General features: G+C 38.7%; 1 protein-coding gene across 2 annotated transcripts in view; it reads right to left on the reverse strand.

Moving 5' to 3' along the window:
* LOC142195044 (membrane-bound glycerophospholipid O-acyltransferase 2-like) overlaps positions 1-15953 on the reverse strand; it is a 41720-nt gene that overhangs the window by 14694 nt on the left and 11073 nt on the right. Inside the window, exons 2-6 of one of the 2 annotated variants that reach the window (XM_075264555.1) lie at positions 14829-14974; positions 14289-14366; positions 13778-13867; positions 13640-13695; positions 12135-12189 (exon numbers count right to left, since the gene is read on the reverse strand). In XM_075264555.1, the coding sequence (XP_075120656.1) occupies positions 12135-12189; positions 13640-13695; positions 13778-13867; positions 14289-14366; positions 14829-14974 (425 nt within the window). The remainder of the gene's footprint in view (positions 1-12134; positions 12190-13639; positions 13696-13777; positions 13868-14288; positions 14367-14828; positions 14975-15953) is intronic. The other variant, XM_075264556.1, reaches the window with a different exon arrangement.

Genomic DNA, 15953 nt, shown 5'->3' on the forward strand with positions numbered 1-15953 from the left:
TAGTATATAGTTTTTATGTTCACTACTTAAACAAGTCAAGTTTGGAAAAAAAATACTTTCATACTGTAACATTTCTGCCTGTTCGGGTCTCTGCACCGCCCTCTGCTCGCGTCCTGCGGTGCAGGAGGAGTGTGCAGTTTGGTTCATGGCTTAAAGTTTTTGGTCGCACTGTGTGAACATGGCTCTACTGCTGTCATTGTATTTGCACCACACCCGTCTTCTGCCCTTGTTTGTCTCTGCTCCTCTAATGGTTAATTTGGCCTTGCCCTGTTATTGACAGCCTGCCTTCCTGTCAACTCCAGGGGCGGGTTCTTCCTCCCTATTTAGGCTTGGTTCCCATTCACACCAATGCTTGCTATTGCTGTGTGCATACTTTCTCTTTACTGGCCCTGTTTTTGCTTACACTATTATCCTTGACCTTTGGCTTTCCTCACTGACTATTCTTTGGAATCCGATTTGGCACTGCATCGCTCGACTGTTACTGACCCTTGGCTAGCTGACCTCTCTTTGTTGTTGTCCGTCTTGTCTGCGTTTAGTGTCTCACCTATACATGGAGGGACTGTCTTCGTGGTTGCCGCCTATTACGTAGGATAGGGCCTGGCAATAGGAAGGGTCAGTTGGTGGCTTCAGCTTAGGGCTCACTGTCTCTTGTGTCCCATCCCAGGGTTCAAACAGTTACTGGGGAATTACTGTCCCAGCAATTCCCTTACACATACATTGCCATTTTCTATACTATATTAGAGTATGCTGTTCAAAAGATAAATTTATATATCTATTTAGGTAAAGAATCTCTTCTATTAGTTTCTTATCTAATTAACAGGCTTGTGGTTGAGGTCTCCATAAGAATGTGTTGTTAAGCAGGCAATGTAATTATTTTGCTTTTCACTAGACTTTAAGTGTTTACTTTCAAAAGTATTAGTTTTCAAATGCCACAAACACATAAAGACGGGAAAAAAAGTCCAACTATGTATTTTTTAGATCATGTTGGATACAAGGCTAAAATGCCAAAACAAAGGTAACTTAGAGACTGTCACTTTATGCTTTGTAAAGAACCAGAGTAATTGATTTGCACCAAGTTTCCCGTCACTATTTGTAGTGTACTGTTTGTTTCTTACATTCATTCAGATCACGCAAGTTTATGAAGCTGCAAAGTGGAAGTGAAGAAACAAGCTATTGTGTGCTCATCATGGCCATGGCAAGACGCCAGTTTCTTCCTCCCTGCCCTGTTCTTCCTGCTATCCTAACAACCCTGAGAGATGAGTTAGGAAGCTTGGCAGTATATGTGCACATCCTGGGTAAAGAATTAGGTTAAGAGAGACTGAAAGCATCGAAAATTGGAAGCACTGTTTGATACACTTACTTCTCAACTGCTAAAAATTCCTGCGTGTTTCCAAAACACTACATTTCTGACCCTTACAAATATGGGACATATTAAAAGAATGAAGAAAGAGAAAGAAGAAAAAGAATGAACAATATTATTAATTGCTAAAAATATTATGATATTTATGATGAGATAACACATATTCCACATATACAGATATGTAGTAAATTCCATGTGTGTCCTAGATATGGAATGAACAGGTTATAAGTGTAGGTCAAGGTGGAATAAACACATATTCCACATGCACTTGTATGTAGTAAACTCCTTGTGTTGCCTAGACATGGAATGAAAGGGTTATATGTGTGGTTTATAGTGTAATAAACACAAATTCCACATATACAGGCATGTAGTAAATACAATGCCCTTAGTAAATTTGGAATGAACAGGTTATATTTGTAGCTCATAATGAAATGGACACGTGTTCTATATAGGTAAGCATGTAGTAAATTCCTAGTGTTTCCTATATGTGTAATGAATCCTATTAATATGAAAGTTTGTGAGTTTGTGTTTGGATGTTTGTTCCTCAATCACGCAAAACCCGCTCCACCGATTTGGCTGAAATTTTCCACATAGTTACTACACTGGATTGCGCAACAGGCTACTTTTCATCACAATAGCGCACATACGTTTTTCCCAGGACCCCCACAAAACCCAAACTCACATCACTATCTCTGCAATCTCACACACTTTGGACCATAGCAAGCCACAAAATTCATATTACCCTCTACAGCAGAGGTCGGCAACCCCTGGCACACGTGCCAAGAGTGGCACTCCTGCCATATTTAACTGGCACGCCAGCAGCACAGGACCTGCAAGAGTTAAATGAAGTCGGAGCGTCCCTTCAGTGCTCTGCTAGAGCTGAGCCATAAGGACACTCCCCTTCTCTCACTGCCCTCCAATGAGAGGGGTGCAGGAAAACCAGGGAGTGGAGCTTAATCGCTCAGGTCTCTGCCTGCTATAGTGATAGCTCCTGCCGTCTGCATCCTGCAAAGGCTCCCCGAGGAGGAGAGGAAGCTGCTAGCAAAGTGAAAGTAAAAAGCACACAGGTCCCTTCCTTTAGTTCCTATTCTCATTAATGTCAGGCATTTGGGGTTATTAGTTTAGTGTTAGTAACTCCATGTACCTCACATTAATAGGAATAAACCCCATCATGTCCCTCATATTAACCCCTGTGTGCCTTATATAAAGGTTACTAATATGTGAGACATATGGAGGTACTAATAAAAGACCTCAATAATGAAGATACTTAATTATTACCTCCAAGTCTCTCACATATCAGTAACTCTTACACAAGGGTTAATGTGAGGGACATGATGGGGTTAATTGCTATTAATAAGAGCACATGGAGTTACTGAACTGTCATGCACAGGGCCAGACTTTATGTTGCTTGCTCAAGAGTATCCTGTGCCCAAAACGTACATGTACTGGCGGAAAATAACAAATCATACAATGTCGTATATCGAAGTATATTCACTTGAAATACCTCTGTCCCAAAGACACTATGTACAGTTTCTCAGAACACTGTATAGCAGCTGAAATACAAATTACGTTCAACACAAAAGTCTCACGTATTTTCAGAATTACAGCAAAAACAAGATACAAAGTTACATTTCATATCCCATACCTTATACACACTACTAAAACCTTACCCGCGCCTGTATTTACCCACTTCTACAATCACCGCAGACGAAGTCACGGGTACCAGCTAGTAAGCTATATGTCTACATTATAGTGAAATATACATATTTTCCCCATTAACAATCATGTAGTAAATTTCCTTCGTCGATGTGGAGTGATCAGGTTATATGTGAAGTTTACAGTGGAATCAACACATATTTCATAAAAACAGGAATGCAGTAAATTCCCTACATAAACGTGGAATAAACAGGTTATATGTGTAGTTCATAGTGGTAAATTACACATGCTTTGTAGACACTGAATGAATAGGTTATGTGTCTACTTTATCCTGCTAATATTATAAGTGTGAAAGTTTGTGAGTTTGTTCCTCAATCACGCTAAAACGCCTGGACGGATTTGCGTGCAATTTTCCACAAACATAGTGTTCCCTTAGGATTGAGTCACAGGCTACTTTTGGTGCCACTAAACAACATGGCTTCCTAGCAGGAGACTCACAAAAGCAGGACTCCTAGCCCCAGCTATAGACTCACACACACTGCCTGGCATTTCCTGCCTCAACCTGCCGGCACACTCCTTACTGTCACCTCAGGAGTAGCCCTCACTCTACTCACTCACATTTACATATAGCTTTCCACTATATAACAGATCACATTGTCTGTATTACTACATACACAATACAACACATCACATTGTCTGTATCACTACATACACAATACAACACATCACATTGTCTGTATCACTACATACGCAATACAACACATCACATTGTCTGTACACAATACAACACATCACATTGTCTGTATCACTACATACACAATACAACACATCACATTGTCTGTATCACTACATACACAATACAACACATCACATTGTCTGTATCACTACATACGCAATACAACACATCACATTGTCTGTACACAATACAACACATCACATTGTCTGTATCACTACATACACAATACAACACATGACATTGTCTGTATCACTACATACACAATACAACACCTCACATTGTCTGTATCACTACATACACAATAACACATCACATTGTCTGTATCACTACATACACAATACAACACATCACATTGTCTGTATCACTACATACACAATACAACACATCACAGTCTGTATCACTACATACACAATACAACACATCACTTTGTCTGTATCACTACATACACAATATAACACATCACATCACATTTGCTAGCCCACCAAACTTTTTAAAGCACTTTTACAGTTTCACACGTCTGTGTCCGCCCAATTCTCAAATCACCGCAGACGAAGTCGCGGGTAAAAGCTAGTATTATAATAAAATCATATTCCACATAAGTAGGCATGTAATACTTTTCCTAAGCTTCCTATATGTGGAATGATAGGGTTATATGCAGTAGCTGCCCCTCTTAAATAAATAAATAATTTTTAATGTGCACAATTGATTAAAAAAAAAATTAAAGTTAAGTTTTAGTCTTTACATTTCATGTTTTTAGAGTAATATAACCTAACCCGTGACTTTTTTCATATTTTCTCTCCCTGTCTTCCAAAATTCATAACTTTATTTTTCTGTTGACAAAGCCTTGCAAGGGCTTATTTTCTGATATTTCTCTGTCAATAGTCCAGTGAAAAAAGTTATAGGTGTCAGAATACGGTGACCCCAGAAAAATCGTTCAATTTCAGAAAGTTATGTTTTATTTGTAAAAGCGGTAAAACATAATAAAATCCAATACAATTGTAGAAGTTCCTTATCGTTATTAATAGAGATGAGCGAGTACTGTTCGGATCAGCTGATCCGAACAACACGCTCCGTAGAAATGAATGGATGCACCTGGTACTTCCGCTTTGACGGCGGCCGGCCGCTTAACCCCAGCGTGCCGGCTACGTCCATTCATTTCTATGCGACCGTGCTGTTCGGATCGGCTGATCCGAACAGTACTCTCTCATCTCTAGTTATTAATTCTATCCAATCTTAAAAATTGACTATAAGGGATAGATGTCTTTGTATGTCCTGGACGATGACTTTGATAATACAAATACGAATTAGTAGCTGTCGGCTTTCTATAGAATAATGTCCTTAATCTTTCTCCCTGAGTTTTTACCGATACAACCAAAAACTCCATAGAAACTAGACTTCTCACTTATAAAGAATATGTTCATATCATTACTATTATTAAAAAACCTGACAAAATGATTGAATTACTAAGAGGAACCTTCCCATATGTTGAACACATCATCAACATATCGTAACTAGGTTTTGATCTTAGCAATAAAGGGATTACTAACATGAAAAACCAGTTCTTCTTTCAAATGTGCCAGAAATTAATTGATGTATGTGCAGGAAACCAGTGTGCCCATGGCTGTTCCGGTTTTCTGAATATACCAGGCATCATCAAACATGAAAGTGTTGTTCCCTAGGACCAAACAGCGTGCTTCACAAATGAAATATTTGAAATTAGCGCTTTTTTCAGTTTTATTAAGTACATGGAAGATAGCTTTTATTCCCATTTCATGTGGTATAAGAGTATATAAACTTTCTACATCAGTCAATGCTAATAGGTTTCCTGAAAGCAGCACTTTTATCTCTGCATTATTCATGCAGAAATCACACGGACCCCATTATAGTCTATGAGGTCTGTGGGTTTCCTTAGGTAACTGCTTTTTTATGCAGATAGGTTTCCATTTGGGGGGTCCCCAAGCGAACTCCCTGAGCGGAAACCCGAAAACAGTCGTCAAGTGGGCCTATGGCTTCTAAAAAACCCTGTGGGCTTTAAGTAAGATGGAACGACTTTCAATAATGGACGTAGCAGCCAATCCAGATAAGTAGATAATGGTTCTAATGGTCTACCCCACTCACAATAGGGTGACCTGGAGGATTTTCCCATTTTTCATGAATTTTTAGAACAAAATACCAGATAGGCTTAAAGGGTGTTAAAACAAATAGCTTTTCCGCCATGCTCTTAGACAACACAACTTTTTCTACATTTTTTTCTATGAAAACTCTGCAGTAGATTCTGGATGTTCCTGGGGGAAGGGGGGTGGGTCTCCCTTTATTGATTGGTAAGTGGTTAAATCACACAGCTGTCTATTGGCCTCTTTGACACAATATTCTTTCTCCATCAAAACTATGTTCTCCCCCTTATCTGCTTTTTTTATTATAATATTATCTTGGTACCTCAGCCAATGCAGGGCTTCCTCTTCACCCTTTGATAAATTAGAGAGAACTACAGGCTAGTGTAACGCTCTTATATTGTTCAAAACTTGTGCTACAGAAAGATACAAAGTATTGGGGAGGGGATAGATTTAACTCCACCTTGGTATACTTTGATATACCTCATTTTGTATGACTGTTACCTCAACATTAGTATTATCATCCACCGTCTCTCATGAACATCCATAAATATAAATCCCAGGGTCCAATTTCAGCTGGCATTTCTTCTTCTTTACTATTTCCCTCATTCCATATTTTATTTTCTCAAAATATCTAAAGAGATTCATTTTTCTAACAGCCTTCTATACATTAATTTCAAGCTCTATATAATCAAAATATTTCGGGACACAAAAATGTAAGTCTTTAGACAACAGTGAAAGAAAATCAGTAGTAAGGGATAGGTTTGACAGATTGACCACATTGGCATATTCTTGACTCTCTCAATCATTTGGAATCAGGGACTCTATTGTCATTATAACACCTACTTTCTTTCCATCCTTTTATTGGTCTTGTTCCTTTTCTCCCACTTCTTCTTGCGCCTCTCCCAAATAGACAGGCTCATTAATATTAGGGTTTTTTGACGATTGCCTATTTCCTCCATTTGGGTTTTGGTCATCTGACGGACTTGATTCAGATTTTGTTACCCAATAATCTATAGATCGAGGCTTTTGCGGTTAAATTGAGCTTCTGTTAATCTCATTCTTAGTTCTGTTTTTGCTCTTCATAGTTCAGCTGTAATACTTTCATATTCTCTCTGATTCCGTCTCAATATTAGTTTCAAGGTTTTTTGGGTCTAAGTGTAGTTGCTTCCATTCCTCCATAAAAGTGACAATTGCACTAATTGAGCTATTTCTACATCTGCAGAATCTCCTCCTGTCTCCATCTTTGTAACCACCATTTTAAAGTGTAACAAACAACAAATAACTCTAAAGTGTGCTCTGACCACGAAATAACAGTGCAAAGTCCAAATACAAACACATATAAAAAGAAGAAAAAAATAGGCCAGTAATACTTAATTTTTTGCAAGTTGATTTAGGTCTGCAACTGTTTGTTTATAGCAAGGTGCTCTGCCTCATGTCTCCCAGGACAGCTCATCAAAACACGTGTGAGGTAGAGAAAAATGAAGCGGGACTCACGGTAAATTAAAACATCTTCACACTTTATTTGTGGCTCATAGTATTGCACTTTGCCAATAAAATCAACTTTATGGGCAATGGCCATTTAGCGTATCCACGCTTCTACCTCCTATGTGTTGTATACAACATGGCGCAGCCATATTTCCTAAATCCTCATTCGAGAGAACGAACAGACATAATGACATCATCAGGACGTAACTGCGAGTGTGCTCAATCCCTCCCCTGTCACTAGTGCACGGAGGAAAGAACGAGCACCCGAATGACTATCATAAATGCGCAGAATTTTAAAAACCACACATAAAATTAAACTTGTCTAACCTTCCACCTAAATGTGGTTAAGGCCAGGGCCCCACGGGCCGGAAATGCCGCGATTTGCCCGCTGCGGTAACACCACGGGAAAAATCGCGATGTTTTACAGTACTTGCAAAGTGGATGGGATTCATGCGAATCTCATGCCTACTTTGCGGAAAAAATCGCAGTGTGTCGTGATTTCCAAAACCGTAGATTTCCCGTAGATATAATTGTAACAGAAAGTCCGCGGAGCAAAGCTCTGTGAACTTTCTGTTCAAAGCGCTGCAGGAAGAAGCACAATGCGTTCCTGCCGCGGTTGTTCCTGCAGCGCTTCAGCTCAGCGTTTCCGGCCCGTGGGGCCTTAGCCTAAAGGAAAATACTAAGATCTTTGCGATCGGCCATAATTTGTGGTGTATACGGTAGTCTGTCTCTGTAGATGATTTTATATAGGAAAGACTATTCAATGTCTCTAAATTAGAATAAAAGAACATTTCAAATCTATCTTCACGGGTATAGATTGCCCTAGATTGATAGAACATATTTGTTAGGTTCATGAGACTGATTGTAATATTTTGAGATTTTTTGGCTTGGAAAAAGTAAATTCCTTGAAACAGGGAGGTGATAGGAATAAAAAAATTATTAAAAAAGGGAAGCTAGATGTATAATACAAACCAACGATCTAGGGCAGACAGGACTCAATGATTGCAATGATCTTAGTGGTTTCCTTTAATCACGTTTAAGGTGGAAGATTAGACAACTTTAATGGTCTGTATGGTTTTTGAAATTTAGTGCATTTATGACTCGGGAGCCTGTTCTTTTCTTCTTGTACTGGTGACAGGGAATGGATGGAGCAGCTACCTGTTTATACCAAATCTAGGAATCACAGGAAAATGACTACATGCCTGTACATTTGGAACCTGCAATCTATTCATTCCATATCTAGAAAGGATAAGGAATTTACTGCTTGACTGTATATATGGAGTATGTGTTCATCTCACTATGAACCACACCTATATTCTGTTTATTCCACATCTAGGAGGCACATGAAGTTTGCGACAAGCCTATATATGTGGAATATGTGTTCAATCCACTATAATTTACACAAATAACCTGTTCATTCTACATCTAAGATACACAGCGAATTTACTATATGTCGGTATACTGTATGTGGAATGTGTTCATCCCACTATAAAGAATACATACAATCTGTTTATTCTACATCTATGGAGCATAAGTAATTTGCTCCATAACTGTATTTGAAGAATATATGTTCATTCCACTATTATCTGATATTTAACCTGTTTACTCCTCATGTAGGAAGCACAAGGAATTTACTACATACTAAAACTTAGGGAATATACTACATTTCCATATACAGTATACGAAATATGTGTTCATTTCACTACACTACACATGCAACCTTCATTCCATGTCTAGAACGAAACAGAGAATTTACTACATGCCTATATGTGGAATGTGTGTTCATTCTAGTACTTGATATGCATATAACTTGTTCATTCCACATTTAGAAAGCACAAGTAATTCACTACTTGCCTGTATATGAGCAATATGTATTCACTCCACCATAAACTATAGATAGAACTTGTTCATTGCAGCTACAAGGAGTTTCCTACTTTATGTCAATACAAACTACAGTATAACCTTCTCATTCCACATCTAAGTAGCACAGGGAATTTCCTCTATATGTAGAATATCTGTTCATTTTATTATATAGCACAGGGAATTTACTCCTTGCCTATTTATGAGGAATATATATTCAATACACTATATCCAAGTTTGTTCCTGAAGAAGATGGAAGCGGCGCTGGAGAGTTCTCTCGCAGCATTGGAGACGCCCCTAGTGCTGTTTCAGTGCAGGGGCCCGCCCCCAGTGCTGCGAGAGAACTCATTTGCATATCGATTGTATACTGAACAGCAGCCCGGAGAAGACACCTAAAGGTAGGAGAAGAATAGCCTTTTTTAAGGCTATTCCTACGTGGTAGGCAGAAAAAAATTAGTTTTTATGATAGGATCCCTTTAATTAATACTAAATTGTTTAATCAATATTTGTGTCTAAACTGCTAACATAACAAAGATAATATGTTCTGAATAATAAAGATATTGTGCCCCGAATAATAAGGTTAATAGGAAATCAATAATTGTTAGTCATTAGGACTTTGTCGTGTTATGGATGAACTTTGGTTGTCATATGATGGGGAATTCATCTAGAAGAATATTAATTACTGTTTGATACATATGAACCGAAAAATGCTTATTCAAATGTTTAATGTTTAATCAAACATGTCCACCCACTTCAATGGGTATAAAAAAGTGTAACTTGTACAATAAAGTATGCTTCTCCTCCCCTCCTGATAATACTCGTCCATAGATGAGTGCTGAGGAAGGGGGGGGTCGTTCCTCACCGCTCTCACAGTACAGCGCAATAGACGCTGCCATGAGGAAGGGCGTTCCTGACTGACTGTCAGAAACGCCCTTCTGACGGTGAAGAGCTACGGTACCGGCACTGATAGCCCTTCACTGGGGCACAGACCGTGAAAGCCGATAGTGCTCTGAAGTGCTCTGATACCGCTCTCTAGCGGTATATAAAACCTTCTGTGCCACAAGTGATGAAAGGTCCTTTATAAGTGGGTTATTCAGGGTAAGAAAAAGTTGTTTATGTGGGTGTAAACTGCTATTTTGGCACGTAGCAGGATTCTGAAGGGAAAGAGCAATGCGCGTACTGAGCTTTTTAGCTTTTGGAATATAGCTTTAGCAGGACCAATTTCTGGACGCCATGTTGTTTTTGCAGAGCCACAAAGGTTCCAGTAAATTGGAATTCCTTATAAAGTTACTCTATTTTATAAGGGCAATTTTAGAGTCTCTGTAAAGGTGACATGACACAGTTTTAACTACATGTATGACACAGTTGTCATATATGGAAATGAACTGCTGTTTCGTAACACAGTAGGAGACATAAGAACTGCTATTAGTTTTTTTGGAGCACAATTTGATTCTTGGATGTAATGCCACTTTAACAGAGCCCCTGAACTTCCAGAAATCTGTTGACACATGACCCTGTTTTGGAACCTCAAGGGATTTATCAAGTGGCAAAGCAAGCATCTTTTTAACCCTTGAATGTTGAATTAATTTACTTTCTAGAAATGAATGCGCAGCTTATAGTGAAAATTGCAATTTTTCCAGAGATATGCCATTTTAGTGCCCAATATGTTTCACCTGGTAAGTTTTAGAAGATACACACTCCAAAAACTGTTAACCCAGGCACCACAGCTTTTGGAATGATCATCCTGACACAAGCTGGGCACAACATATTGCGCACTGAAATTACATATTTCTGTAAACATTGCAATTTTCACCACCAGCTACGCATTCACTTCTGGAAATTAGATTAATGCAACACTTGGTAGTTAAAAATGTTCACTGTATCCCGTATAAATTCCTTCAGTTTCCAAAATGATAACACATGCCAATGATTTCATTTTACTGGCATTTAAGGGGCTCCAAAAACCAAACAAACAATCTAAATGTGTGCTCCAAAAGCCAAATAGCACTCCTTCACTTCTGTGCGTTTTATACCCACGTTTATACCCACAGGTGATATTGTTCAAGTACGTTATTCTTGGTAAAATAGTGTCCTACATGTGGGCATAAACTGCTGTTTGGGCACACAGCAGGGCACACGTGTAAAGTACGACTATGAGGCTTTTGGAGTGCAGATTTAGATGTTCTTTCAGGGGTGTAGTTTCCAAAATGTTTTTGTTGTCACATTGTAGAAACTTTACCTTTTATTTTTCTGGTGATGCAGCCATATAAGGGCCATTTTGTTGCAATGGCTGTCAAAGGTCAATGTAGTCTACTGTATGCCAATATAGTGGTATATGTTGTGGCCTTCTGTTGGAGGTATACATCTGGAAATCTTCTAATTGTATACCTCAGGTAGGAAGGTAGAACACAACAAGCATAAAGATATTTTCTCACTTCTTTTACAGTGTAAATTTGTCATAAGTGTCAGAAAAGTACATCAGTGGACCATTTTTTCTGTATGGAACAGTACAAGTACTTCAGAGGAATCGATTAAAAGAGTATACCATGCAGTACAGAGGTAGACCTTTCTCCAACAATCCACCAGTAATTCTTCATAGCTTACATATTTACCCAATCTAATAGACAATAGAAAGCTAAAAAGCTATTAATACCTGACCTACTAGGCCTCTGTGTAGGGGCACAGATTGCACAATGCCATGTCTACCTCAGATACAGTATGTTTTTTTGGGTTTTTTTAAGTATTAGATCATGGATGCTTATACAGTGGCATCTGTCAGAGATATACATCAGAATTTCTATTTGGGAAACCTTCCTAGATATACCACTTACAGACACTACAAAATGCAATGTGAAAATAGCCTTACTTGTAACACTTACAACACAAGCAGTAATGTAAGAAGCAGAAAGTTTTGTATGCTTACCTGATAGCCAAGCGTCTCTGTGTAGGTGTCAGAGACTGATCACTGCGGACAATACCTGCAAAATGTTATAAAACATAACACACCTTTACACTATGAAGTACTACCTAGATATTGGTGGAGATTTATCATGAAGGACATTTTTACTGGTGTCTGTATTATTTTGATAAAGCTGGCACATTTCTAAGTCTAACACTTCTGTCCTAAAATGCAATCCAACTTTCTATGCCTCCTGCCAACTGGATTGAGATTATGACATTTTTTGCAACTTTTTTTTTTAATATGTAGATTGCGAGCCCCATATAGAACTTACAATGTACATTTTCCCCTATCAGTATGTTTGGAGTATGGGAGGAAATCCATGCAAACACAGGGAAAACATACAAACTCCATGCAGATGTTGTTCCTGGCAGGATTTGAACCCAGGACTCCAGCATGCAAGGCTGCAGTGCTAACCAGTGAGCCACTATGTTACCTCAACTTTTTGCAACTTTTTAACCCTTTTCCTGTCAAGGATGTATCTTATCCGTACTCGCAGGATCACACTTCAGTAACCACGAATGTATGCAATATGTCCTTGCTATCATTAGCGTATTCTCTGGCTCTACATCATCATTTTGACATTGTCTTCAATTAGCTATATCTCTGGCTGCATAAGTAGAACCACGTTCCTGAGATAATATGAACTAAGATACAGCTATATGAAGTGTCTCTCCCCTAGACTCAGTCTCTCAACTCAGGAGGCAACAGTGATAGTGATAGGAAGAGAGAGACAGACCTTCCTCCTATCTGCAGTTGACTTCATGGGATGTGATAATACAGACGTTTGTTCATGTGATCCCTTTCCTCATTAATAAGGCCACATTCACATCTGCGTCGGTAATCCATTCGGGGAGTCCGCATAGGGATCCCCCCGAATGGACTACTGAATGCATTGGCAAGCGGTGTGCAGTGAAAGCACACAGACCCCATAGAGTATAATGGGGTCCGTGTGCTTTCTGCATGGTCTCCGCATAAGTCATGCAGACAGGAAAGTAGGTCATGAACTACTTTTCTGTCCGCATGTTCCGTAGATATATAATTGAGCCATATATAGCTCATAAATACTGCTTTAGGCTAAGGCCTCACGGGCCGGAAATGCCACTCTAAAGCGGTTCTTCCCACAGCGCTTTGGACAGAAAGTTAATGGAGTTTTCCTCTGCGTACATTCTGTTACCATTATATGATAGGCCAGCGGCTTTCCCGTAGATATAATTAACATGCTGTGATTTCCAAAACCGTGCTGGCTTTGGAAATTGCAGCGTGTTCCTGCTGCGGATTGTAATGCAAAATGGACATGGAATTCTCATGAATCCCATCCACTTTGCTATTAATGTAGAAAGCCGAGATTTTTCCTGCAGCGTTTCCGGCCCATGGGGCCCTGGCCTTAGTGGGCTACATATAAAAGATATCCATAAACTACAATAACATCAGAGTCACAGTATCTTTTGCATTTTGTATTTACTTACCATCATGATATTCAAACGCAAATCGGCTCATTTTTTGGGTAAGTGTCATTAAAGCCCTATAAGACAGAAATATAAATACATCTACTTGCAAATATAAAATACTGTTTAAACTGTAACATATAATTTGTCAAGGCTTACACTGTAAAATCCAGTTCATCCACAAAAGGGTTTGAATATCTTCGAATATGAAAGAATGTCAGATAAACCATGGTTATCAGCAAAGTGTATCTGGAAGCAAAAAAAAGAACATTATTATGTTCACATTTAAATATATCACATTTTTGCAATCACAATTTTTCTGCTTCTCTTTTTTCTGCAGTGTGTGAATGAGATTGACCATAATCTCCTTCACTTTGCTGATATTGTAAAACACAGTCAAAAATTCTGCATTTCTACAATGTGGGGCATTAGCATGACCTACAGATACAAAACCGAAAATTTCCCATTTGTATCCACCATAACTAACTTAATTTTTGAAGAAAAGGATGATCCATGATGTCTGCTCTCCCTTTTTATTTTATGGGGAAAAAAAATGTACCCTGTAGCAGATCAGAATGGAAAAAAGGTAATGTCTGTGTGAATATAGCCTAACACTAAATATGTCTAAATATAACTAGTAACTTCTATGTAAGGTTATCTTTAAACTCACATTTGAATTTTTCTTGGGTCAACCACGAGAATCATTAGATAACACAAAAGAACTTCTCCTACAAGAAATAATGTGAGCCTGTAGAGTGAAAACATAAGAAAAATAGGTTTACAAGGTGAAGAGGCAGAATAATAAACCAGTTAACACAATTATTTCACTATGGATACAAAGTACAATGGTGCAGTCTATGAAAAACAATGATATCCCACAATGAACCAAGAATCCATTACACACAAAAACTGCCATCTTATCATCCATGAATGTGTTTGTAAAGGTGGACTTCAACAACAACTGCAGTCAACTTGATGCACGTATAAGATAATTGTGTCATGGTATATCAAATAAGCTAGTGGAAATCCATCACTCCATAGCAGTAAAAGTAGAAATGTTATCCAGACATCCCCTAACATCCAGTCAGTGTTAACTCACACACACATATGACTATGAGCTAAAGTGACAACAGGCCCATTGTATTGCTACGAAGCTCAGACGCTCCCCCTTATGAGCTTTATAGGTAGGAGTGTAATACTCATATCTCACCATCCAAAGCAGTAGGCTGAAATACAGATTCCAAGCAAAGTGGCAATGCCATGTCTGACTTTTGGTCCACAGTGTGAAGGAGGCAGACAGTATCGGAACAAAAATGCTAAAACAAGGGCAGAGAGCTGACCTGTGAGGAAGAGGCGCTAGAAAAAAAGAAAAGAAAATGAATTATAATTACATGTATACTGCTAAATTATAACGTAATTTCTAACAAATACTACAGTACATATAATGTTAGCTAACAGCAGTAAACAGATATAAGCTACACTATCGGCTCAATTATACTACCTTTTCCACATTGTGATATTTGTTTTCCCATATTTACTCATAGAACCAGGTAAAACTAAATAGAGTCAAAGAAAGCCTCTGTCCTCCTGACATGTCTATTCTAATATTTATTCTTGTATTCTTCATGATATATGGAACATAGAACATTTTTTATTACAACTCTTGTGCCATCAAATTAACCAATAGTATAGTATAGTATAGTACAGTATAGTACAGTATAGTATAGTACAGTACAGTGTAGTATAATATAAGTCTATAAACTGCTTTTGTTATTTCTAACTAGGCTCCCTGCTGACAGAGCAAACCTAGGGGCAGAAAATGAAGGGAGGGGCTGGCAGTGGACCAAGTTCTGGTAGCACAATGTGAAGGAAAGGCTATTGCAATTTACTGTAGTCACCATAAACAGTTAAATTTTGTTGATAAAAGTGCTAAAAGTCTTAAAAGCTTCCCTTATCAAAGTGTAACTCAGGGACAATAACCTCAGTATGGATATTCCAGCTCTTATCACTCCTAGAGCAGAAGCTGTAAATCTGCAGGTGTTTGAAAACTCCTAAGGCTAAAGCCCCACAGGCCATATCCGCAGCACTAAAGCACTGCGGAAAGAATCGCGGCGCGAACGCATTGCGGTTCTTTCCGCAACGCTTTTAAGAGAAAGTTCACAGAGTTTTCCTCTGCGGACTTTCTCTTAACATTATATCTACGGGAAAGCCGCCAGCGTTTCCGTAGATATAATTGACATGATGCGATTTGCAAAGCCGCAACGGCTTTGTAAATTGCAGCGTGTCCACACTGCGATATTTTCCGCAAAGTGGGGATGGGATTCGCATGAATCCC

The sequence above is a fragment of the Leptodactylus fuscus genome, chromosome 2 (assembly GCF_031893055.1).
Source record: "Leptodactylus fuscus isolate aLepFus1 chromosome 2, aLepFus1.hap2, whole genome shotgun sequence".
Taxonomy (NCBI): Eukaryota; Metazoa; Chordata; class Amphibia; order Anura; family Leptodactylidae; genus Leptodactylus; species Leptodactylus fuscus.